Source organism: Crocodylus siamensis, chromosome 5, assembly GCF_052110815.1.
Source record: "Crocodylus siamensis isolate JL-2025a chromosome 5, ASM5211081v1, whole genome shotgun sequence".
Taxonomy (NCBI): Eukaryota; Metazoa; Chordata; order Crocodylia; family Crocodylidae; genus Crocodylus; species Crocodylus siamensis.
In genome coordinates, this window is record NC_143399.1 from 123,462,619 (window position 1) to 123,473,422 (window position 10,804).

General features: G+C 41.2%; 1 protein-coding gene across 2 annotated transcripts in view; it reads left to right on the forward strand.

The window, feature by feature from the left end:
- HERPUD2 (HERPUD family member 2) overlaps positions 1-9,858 on the forward strand; it is a 33,154-nt gene extending 23,296 nt beyond the window's left edge. For both annotated transcript variants that reach the window (XM_090050164.1, XM_090050163.1), the window contains exons 5-8: positions 4,417-4,539; positions 5,238-5,561; positions 8,356-8,470; positions 8,945-9,858. In XM_090050164.1, coding sequence (XP_089906290.1) covers positions 4,417-4,539; positions 5,238-5,561; positions 8,356-8,470; positions 8,945-9,106 — 724 coding nt within the window. In that variant the 3' untranslated portion in view covers positions 9,107-9,858. The remainder of the gene's footprint in view (positions 1-4,416; positions 4,540-5,237; positions 5,562-8,355; positions 8,471-8,944) is intronic.
- The last annotated feature ends 946 nt before the right edge of the window (positions 9,859-10,804 follow it).

A 10,804-nucleotide genomic window follows, 5' to 3' on the forward strand; every position in this document is an offset into this window, starting at 1 on the left:
ACACCAATTATTAGTATTGCTCCTGTACACCATTAATCCTATTTACCCCAGCAAGATATAATTCTTTCTCAAACCTTATTCTCTTACTGTGACCTTTTCCTTACACTCTCCCCCTCCTCCCATTAAATGTTGACTGTTGCCAAATTAATTAATCTGAATTCTGTCAGCCACTTAGGGGTGGAAGGTACACTTTCCTAACAGGACTGTTCTGAGGCTGCAGTTGTTACTGAATGTGCAGATGGGCCTTGGCCTTTCCTGGTCTAATCTTCTGTAGATGGTTTTCTGTGGAGTAGTAGTAGTTTCAGCCTGTTCTGCTCTGCAGCCCTTATCCTGCAGTGCTGCCAGACTTCTGAGCTGGTCTGCTCCTTGCCCCTCCTTTGTCTTTTCTGGAGTACACTAGAAGGAGTGCATATCCCCTCTAGATAGCAAGCCAGCTCTTGGACAGTGTTGTTACCTTGAAAGGTTCTCTTAACTGTGGTTTATTTTTGGTCAGTTCCTAAATTTCATGCCTCCTTTATTAGGTTACTACAGTGGTTTTCAAACTTTTTCAGCTGAGCCCTGCTTTGAGTTACAATTTTGTTCACTTCACCCGACCCCACCCCAACCCAGACAGAATGGACATGTAAAATATACTTTCATAAACTTAATAGAGATTAAAACAATTTAAATGACCTAATTAAATTACCTACACTTGTAAGTTTCAAAGTCACAGGTACTGTACTTAATGACTTTAGCTGTTTCAGCTTCTGCCTTTCGTTTCCAAACAATAACTTTTAGCAATAAGTACTGATCCATTTTTCGCCTCATACTAGTATGAAAAATAGTGAACTCACTGGCAGAATAAGTTGCGCTGCACAAAAGCTTGTTGTAATATTTTCTGTGTGTTGTAAGAGTAGGTATGATAGGTATATTAAACCAGAATGCGGGAAATGTTGTTGTTGCTATGGTTGTTATGCTGGCTTAATTAAGTACATTGTAACACCTGTGAAATCAGTTGCAGAAGGTTCACTTGTGCGCTTTCAATGTGTGATGTTGTCAAATATAACTTTTATTTTGTATAATAATAAAAGTAAAATATGCGTTGTGCATGGTGCCCCTCCCCCCATTTTCCTTCACACTCCCTTGGCAAGGCGTCCCACAGCTTGAAAACTGCTGGGTTACTAGTAAGATATTAGTAGCTACATAATTACTGTGCTAATGGCTGTCATATTTTTCCAAATATGTTTTCTCACAAGTTAGCATTGCAAGTTGCAGCAGCATTGAGAAACTATTGAATGGTCCTCAAGGCTTGACAGTGTAAGGTATAAAGGTGTAGCTTGCCTTTCACAAAAGGAAGTATCTAGTAAGCTTGGTAATAAGGCATGAAAATTGCTTGTGTGTGTAAGAGGTAAAAGGAGCTTTAGGACATTCTATGATTGAAGTCTCCTAGGCCATGGACAGGCATTAAATTTGTAGCACTAAGTATGCCGTTATTCACTTATTATACTGCTGTGTGCAGCCATTTAAGCTATTTTAGTGTCTTGGTAGTGCTACAAAGTGCTACAAAATAGTAGTACTTTCAAAAAGGAACTTCTGGATTTTCTAGTGCTAATATTAATGCCTGTACACGGTGTGACAGGGGTTTCTAGAGCTATTAACATCCCATATTCTGCTTTCCCTTCTCTCATCCCCTAAGGGGGAGAGAGGGAAGGAGAGTGGCTGGCTTCCTGATAGCCTGCCCAGCCCCAAGCAGTCAGGGGATCTTGCTGCTGCTACTGCAGCAGCCAGTGGAATTGGAGGGCTGCTGTCATGTGGCTGTGCGCCCTGTCTGGTGTTCTGGCTTCAGGGGCTGCAGTGTCCCCACAACTGCTTGAGCAGCCCTTCTTGGCTGTGCTTTGACAGCCATTGTCTGAAGACCTGTGGTATCCAGCCATGGGACAGCAGCCAGTGTTTTGTCATGGGTGTAGCTCCTGCCTGGCCCTGCAGTTTTGCTGCAGGTGCCAGAACACTGATTCAACAAGAGCCCATCTTTTGGCAACCACAGCAGCAACCTTGGGCAAAGGGGAGGAGGGGGTGGCTTGCAGGCAGCCCCATCAGCTCTTGGCAGTCTGAAAGTACAGACTTGTCCAGCCACTGTCACCAGACCTAAATCAATCTTGCTGATTTCTCAGAATGAGCCTGAGGCATTGTAGAGCCTGATAGTTAACTTTAGCTTTTTAAAAATCAGAGTTGGTTTCCAGTATCTTTGTAGGACTGTTCCCTGTAATTTGGTTAATAACTTTTGCCTTGTACCAAAGTAGGTAATAAGTAAATGCAAAATGATTCTTTGAAAAGTAGCAGGATATTCCTTGTCTCAGTGTTGGACGTATTAAAGTGAAGGATTTGGCTGATGACTTGTGCTCAGATTTGAGCAGCAAATCTGATAGAGAGAGTGCATGGTGAGATTAGACACAGGTTCTGAACAGTCTCTTTTTTCTGTCTTCTGTCCCTTCTTCTCTTTGGCCTCTCCTAGTGCATCTGAATGGCTGGTAGGCAAGTGGGGCCTTTTAAGGTAGGGGTGTCAAACTCATCTAGCGGGGTTGCTGGGCTGATCTGTGGGCCTGATTGAGGCCACACATTGGGCCCAGTGCACAGGGCCAGTCTGACATAGTGCTGCATGCAGCATGTGCCCCATACTGGTTCCCTGTGCTGTGTGCAGGCAGTCCAGCCCAGTGCCTCGCATGCAGCATGCACTGTCCCCCACCTTCCCCTACCCAGGTCTGTGTCACACGTGGTATGTGGTTTGGAACTGGCACTGGGTGCTGCATGCAGCACAGAGTCTGAGGTACACGCTGTATGTGGTGCCTGTGCCAGATGGGCCCTGTGTCCTGGCTCTAGGGCCTGTCTGGATTGGGTGCTTAGGCTGTCATTGTGCTGGAACTGGCACGCAGGGTCAGTCTAGTGGAGCACTGCATGCAGTGCATGCTTTGTGCCAGTCCCCTGTGCTGTGCTATTCCCTTGTTTTAAGGTATGGACAAGCATTTATTTGTAATTCTGTACTACAGAATTAGTTGGCACTTCACAGCATTACAAAAATGTAGTGCTTTGGGGGGGTGTAGGTGTTCAGCTACCCTGGCTAGAGAGCTGCAGATTCAAAGGGGGCTGCTTCTTGTGTTGTTTCCACTCAGGGATGCTAGATCATTGTCTGCTTGCCCTCTCCCCTGCCAGAAGCATCCCCTGTAACTTATAACTATATGGACATTGCTGCAAAACCAAGAAGATAGTCTTTGAAAATGCTACCATTTCATAGCACTTTATGCATCTCTGTAATGCTACAAACAGCTTGAATGGGTGTATGCTTGATTTTATTTTTTGTGGTTTTTGTTTAATAACTACAGTGGTGTATTTAGCCCTACAAATGTAGTGCTTTTCAGTGGCTTTAGTGCCATCTTTCCAAAGAGTTTGTCACCCAGGGTAGGGATGTAGTCTTCAGTAGGATTACACAGTTTGAAATATTGCTACCTGCAATCAGAAGAAACAAGTGTCATGTTCTAGTGGCTGTGATAGACTCACATCAAGATGTTTGGGAGAGAACTGGGAATCTTCTAAAAATATACAAGATCCTGTATACCCCGGGAGTTATGAAGTGTTTACTACTTTCAGCCTCCCTGTAAGAGCTTTAAAAACTTCTGTATGTGAAAGATTCCCTAGGGAGCAAAATGCTGTATCTACAAAATAGATGTATGATGAGTACAGAGTAGCAAACTTCCTACAGTGTCCTCGCAGTGTCATACAACCATGTTCTGCAGAAGCCACCTCTGGAGATGAAAGATTAGTTTTCTTGTTATGCTTATTCAGTCCTTGGTGTTTCTGATTGTATAAGCTGTGTATTCATTGGCGCTTCCTCCTTATAAGAAATAAGACAATCTCTTGAAAAGTCTTTAGTGCTGGCATCTGTATATATGGAGTCTAAATCGGGGATGTGTCTATGTGAACATACAATATTTTTCAGGGGCTTTTATTTAAGAAGCAAACTTAATTTTTTTATCATAATAAGGCATTAACCTTCAGTGTTTTGACTACAAACCCATCAGTTGAAGATGTGGCTAATGATCATCTCCAGCTACAACAAAAACACTTTTAGAATGGAAATAATTTTACCTAGTTCTTGTACCTTTAAAATGGTGCATTGATCATCTAATTATTGTGGTTACATTTTATATCCAATGAAGTGCTTTTCATTTTTTATAGTAATGCAGTTGATGTAATGGATTGGGCATTATCCAGTGGATGTCAGTTAGGTCTTATAGATGTTGTGTTGTCTCACATGGAGCAAATAGAAGTGTGTGTGTCGGGGGGGGGGCGGTGGGAGTACTTTGTCATCTATTTTAAAATGATGCATTTTTACTCTATTAATAGCCATGTCATGAAATTGTTTTTTCTTTTAATTTTCTACAGTAACGTAGGTAACCAGTTTCCAGGGCAAGGTGTTCCTACTGGATTTTCTATGTACCCTGCATTTAGCCCCTTACAGATGATATGGTGGCAACAAATGTATGCACGTCAGTACTACATGCAATAGTAAGTTAACTTGCATATTCTTAGTGCTTGGATACCTGATGAAAACAAGATATAAAAAGCTTAGATAGCTGCTGTATGAGATCTATAATTTCAGTTTCTGGGGGGTTTTGAAGTTTATTCTTTTTACGCTGAACATACTTTTGCTGAGGGAATTAAAGTTTTCTTTTAATGCAGGTTAGTTTTATGTTCCAGGAAACATTTTATTAAAATATTTGTAGTTGGAATGTTCATATAAAACTTTTATAATTCAGCTTCTTATGGCCAAGAAAATTCCTCTACTGACTGAAATGGATTATCTTGTTTTTAAACCAGAATACCCAGGGAAATGGGCTTCTTTTGTGTCAGTGTCTTTTGCTCATTTGGAGATTTAGTCTCTGATGTTGATTCCTTTTTGTTAGTTAACATAGGAGTTGAGAATGCAGTGTGGAAGTAACATACAACTTCTGAGGGAAATCTATCCACCAGAAAAGACTTGGGCTGAGAAAAGGCATGATTATAATGGGTGTAGATGTGGACAAATAGTAGTATAGTCAGCTGGAGAAGTATTTCCCATGAAGTCACTTCCTAATCTGGAAGTTCACTGCAACTTTTTTGTGTTTCTATGGTGATTGTCTATAAGAGGAGCCAGAAGGAAGTTTGGGTTCAAATGTTTTCCATACAAAACTGGCTTTTCAGAAAACGCATATTTAAATTTTTAGCCAAGCTGCTGTTTCAGCCCAAGTGACATCCAGCACTGAGCCAGCCAGATCGGCAGCTGCACAGCCTGTAAATTCAGAGCATGTTCCTGCAAATGAGCCCGCAGCAGCACCAAACGTAGCAGCACCAGAGAACAGGCCTGTAAACCAGAATGTTCAGATGAATGCACAAGGAGGTCCTGTCGTGAATGAGGAGGACTTCAATCGAGACTGGTTGGACTGGATGTACACGTTCTCCAGAGCAGCCATTCTTCTCAGCATTGTGTACTTCTATTCCTCCTTCAGTCGTTTTGTCATGGTAATGGGAGCCATGCTACTTGTTTATTTGTGAGTAAAAAAATTTTGGTTAAATATGGCTCTTGCTTAGACATGTAGATTGTCGGTCTGTGTGTATTTATCAATGTAAGAAAATACTATATTTTTTAATACAGTATTTTTTGGATCACTTTATTTGGACTTAAAGTTTGAAAAACAAACACTTGATAATGGAGAAATTAACCATCCTTATTAATAAGGAAAACACCTGAGCAGGAACTTCAAATAAACAGAACAAAGTTTTCAGATGTATTCTCAAAATATTTTTATGATAGTTCTTGATTCTGTATTCCTCTGTCTGTCCCCCCACTAAAAATGGAAGACAAAAACCCTTATCACAAAAACACTGCATTTGTATGTTGAGTATAGCAACAGAATAACTGTTGCAAGGAACACCTGCAACTGTTAGCAGGACTTGGGGCATGGAGAAACATCATGTTTACCCTGGTGAAAATTAAAAAAACATAGGTGACAAAGTTAACTTTGCCTGAAAGAAGCAGGGATTAATCTCCAACTGTGTAAGGGTATACTAGTTCAAGCTTTGTCAGGTCCCACTGATCCTGTGGGTAGTCTTTGCTAACATTTACTCCTTTCCACTTTAGTGATGAGGTACAGTAATAAGTAGAGGTGCACCAATACATTGGCACTGATTAGAAGGAAAATTAACATTTTTGGCTATCAGCTTTTTTTGTGTGGTATAGTCAGTAGTGTACCGATAAATATAATATGCCTTCTGGCCAGGGCCCCCAGATGCCGCATACATGAACACAGCTGCACATATGCACTGACCAGGAATGGAGCTGGGCAGCGTGGAGTCATGAGAGGCTTGGCGGAGGGGGAGGCAGGGCCAGATCGAGGTCCCCATGGTGAGGGAGGAGCTGGGGCAAGGGCAGGGTGGTGAATGGGACCCCTGGATGAGTGGGATGGAGCTGCGGGCGGCTTATCTAAAGGATAAGCATCCTGGCACTTAAAAATGGTGGTGGAGGTGCTTGAATTAAAGCTCATCAAATGAGCTTCAGTTCAAGCACTGCCACCATCATTTTTAAGTGCTGAGATGCTTCTAAGCGGGGACAGGGGCAGAGACTGTCTGCCCACTTTGGCAGCTCTTCGCCCTGCTGCCTTTGCTCCAGGAGCTGCACACTGGCCATGTGCCCCCTGCTTGTCCGGCTGTAGCTGCAAGCTGTGCCCCCAGCTGCTGGCTGGGTAGTAGGAACGATGCAGCCAGTGTGCAGTTCCCAGTGCAAAGGCAGCAGGGCAAAGAGTGCCAAGCCCACAACCGGCAATTTGCATCTGTCCTCGCACCGGTTAAAAGCATCTTGATGCTTAAAAGTGGTAGTGGTGGAGCTTGTACTAAAGCTCATTCAGTGAGCTTTAAGCACCCCCACTGCCATTTTTAAGTGCTAGGATGCTGATCCCCTGGACGAGCCACCTGCAGCTCTGTCCCACTCCCTTGGGGTCCCATTCACTGCCCGGCACCCCTGCCCCACTCGCCCTCTCACTGTGAGGGCCTTGATCTGCCCGTCCCCATGCCCCTTCCCCTCCACAGACTTACTTACAGGGCACGGCTCTCTGTGCTGCCCAGCTGCATTCCTGTAAATTTGTTATCGGATAAGTATCAGCTGATACGCCTGGTGAGGGGTCAGCTATTGACATCAGCCAAAAAAATCTTTATTGGTGCCCCCTAGTAATAAGTGCATGCACTAGGCAGCTACCCTGGGATAGTCAGAGGTCTGATTCCCCTGATCTTGATGTAATTTACATTGGTCTACTGAAATTACATGGGGGATGGTTTTGCCAATTTGTTTCTTTAGGAGGTAAGTAAAAGAGGAACTAACGTTCATGCAATTGAAAGGCATGTTTGCATGAGCTTAAATTACATCACGTATTTAATGGTATAGGATCTTAAAGGTGAACTGCAAACTTCAACTCTGCTTTGAATTAAGCACATATGTAATTTGTTGTGTGCACTCCATCAGAGATGCCAAGGATTCCATCATTTAGAGTTATCAGAAGAGGAAAGCTTTTACTACACACTTAATTTTTTTTAAAAGAAATTACTATCTTCTACAGAATTTCAGAGGTCATTAATGATTTTTAAAAAAATCTTCTCCCATTAAGGGCTGTATTGGGATATGAGAGGAAGTAGGACGTGTCATATAATACACTTGCATTGCACTGCAGGTGATTTAGAAGATGTACATTTCAGTGAATGCAGGTTTAAAAGATGAGCTCCTCTAAAGGTAGTGATTTTTACATGGTGGACAACTGATTTACAGTGCACAGATTCTAAAATATAGCATGGGTTGAAAGAGCTACATAACTTGTGCTATCAGCCATTGACTAAATTTTCAGTCAGGCTAGTTTTGAAAAAAATTCTAACAGACTGCCTTGTGGAACTTATTAAAACTTACAGAACACTGCCTTTTGCCATAGTTATACATGGTTCTGAAATAGATTTTCCCCTAACCTGAAGGACCTTGGTTTTGGGGTTATTTTTGGGGGGGAGGGGGTAGGAAAGAGGGGGAAAGATGCTGTTTTACAAGGTTAACCTAAAATAAAAGAGCTGCCTCAAGAGACAGTTAATTTTTGCTATTCGGGTTAATAGGAATCTGTTAAATTACTTCTACCTAGAAATAATCGGGTTCCATTATCTCTGAAAAATCTAATCAGAAGAAGAATGCTCTGCAAATAAGTTGAATGAGAGATCATTCCATAAGTAGAAATTATCTTTTCCACTTGTAGAAGCAATTTTGCAGGTTTACGATTTAGAGACATACTGTACTCAATTCTTCATTTTATTGAATAGACACCAAGCTGGATGGTTCCCCTTTAGGCAAGAGGGAGGCCAGCAACAGGCAGCGAATAATGCAGAAGTAAACCATGATGGGCAAAATGTAAATAACCCTGACCTTGAAGAGATGGTAGGTGAAAACAAGCTTGGATGTTTCATATTTCCTTATGTGTATTCCCTTCCACATTTCTGTTAAATGAATAATACTACAAAATTGAAGCTTGAATTTGGACGGCATAAAGATAGAAAATGCATTTTCCCTTTTTTCTTGCAATAAAGTTAACCTCTGTATAAGATATTTCTGGAAGTGAAGAAAAACATTGTTTTTAAGTGGTAGCCATTAAGGAATTTGTGTAAAACCAGTTCAGTGCCATCCCCACCTTTTTCTGTCTGAAATAAATTCTCAACTGCTTGGTACAGAGCTTAAAGAATTGATAATTAGATTTCTTCCACCTCCGTGCATATTCTGCTTATGCTAGTAGTCCTTATGGGAAAGGGTTGCCTTGATGAAATTGGTACTTTGTGGAAAGCTTCTCCCCCTCAAATCCACTTTTTTTTCGTATCAAGGCACTTAAACCACTTAAACAATTTTTTCTCTTTAAAGGAGCGACTTATGGATGATGGGATTGAAGAAGACAGTGGAGAAGATACAGGCGAAGATGCAAATACAGAGCAGCAGCCTGGATTTATGGCTTCAGCTTGGTCCTTTATCACCACCTTTTTCACATCACTCATCCCCGAAGGGCCTCCACAGGTTGGCAATTAGGCTGAATAGGAACTGACAGGCAGCATTAACAGCTGTACTTAGGAATGGAGCTGACTGCAGGGGTATTTTAAATACAGTGCAATTTCAAAAGATTTATAACATAACTCTTTGATCATGGTGTACAAAAACGTGTATTTTTCCCTTTTAGCTTTCTCATGCATTTGAATATTTTAAGCACAAGTGGACTACTACATGCTTTTTTTTAAGATTCTTCTTTTTGTAAAGAAGAATAAAATGTAAAGATATTGGTCTTCCATGTTTATTTTAATTTTTGTGTAATACACTGAGACATGGAGCTTGTAGCTTGTGTGCACCATTATTCCTTTTAAAGAGCTGTTAAAGTATAAATGTTGTCAAACCTTCCAAAATGAGATTTATCTGCCCTAGTAAATCTAACTTAACTTTGAAGCTCTTGATAGTTCTAAAGCAAAGATGTAAATCCTCTTCTAAGTTTTATATTTATGGCATTTCCAAAACAATGCTCTTCAGACAAAGTATTAAGTTTTTAATGGTATGTTTTCCTCATGCCATAAATTACTTAAGCCTCTCCTTTCCTCTGTAGAAAGCCAAAAAGCTTAAATATCTTGAGGCTCTTCTCCAGAGAATTTTGGGATATATTTGACAGCTCTTTAAAAGAGAATTAACAGTGATGAAATCCATCATAAATGTTTGATACATGCAGTACTTTTTTAAAAAAATGTACTGGAAAACAGACCTGTAAATTAGTTTTTATAATAAAAGCAGTTACGATACTTTTTATGTGGTTTATTTTTATAAACACATTGCTTAGTCGTAAGTGCAAATGTAACCCTCACTAATGCATCATTAAGGGTAAGGAAACACAGTGTGTGAGATTAAAAGCAATATTGCACCTGCTCTATAATATATCTATAATGGTAGGAATAATATTGCAGATACAATCTTGATTTGATATTACCTATTTATTTTTAATCTCTTCAGATTTGTAGAAACACTTTTTTGCTGCCTTTTTGCAATAAATAAGAATAGGAGTTTACACTTTAATGACAGGACTAACACACTGCACATCTGAGATGCAATTCTTTGCTGGCTAAAGTAAAATCAGTAGTTCTTTCCTTGCCAGTTTAATAGTAGAATTGTGCAGTTGCATTAAAAAGCGTCTTGTATTTTTGGCTTCTCAAGAATCATGCTTTAGCTTATTTAAAATGGCTTGCGTAAAATTTCATAGATTTCATAGACATTAGGGCTGGAAGGGACCTTAGGAGATCATTGAGTCCAGCCCCCTGCCCAAAGGGCAGGAAGTCAGCTGGGGTCATAGGATCCCAGCAGGATAAGCATCCAATTTACTCTTGAAGGTGTTTGATGTAGGTGTTCGAACCACCTCCGCTGGCAGACTGTTCCAGACCTTGGGTGCTCGGACAGTAAAGAAATTTTTCCTTATGTCTAGCCTGAAATGGTCTTGCAGGAGTTTGTGACCGTTCGACCTCGTCATCCCTTGGGGCGCTCTGGTGAACAAACGTTCCCCCAGATCCTGGTGGTCACCCCTGATAAACTTATAGGTGGCCATCAGATCACCCCTGAGCCTACGCTTTTCCAGGCTAAAGAGTCCCATGTCTCTCAGCCTATCATCGTAAGATCTGTTTTCCTGACCTCTGATCATGCGCGTGGCTCTCCTCTGGACTCTCTCAAGCTTCTCCACATCCTTTTTGAATTGAGCCC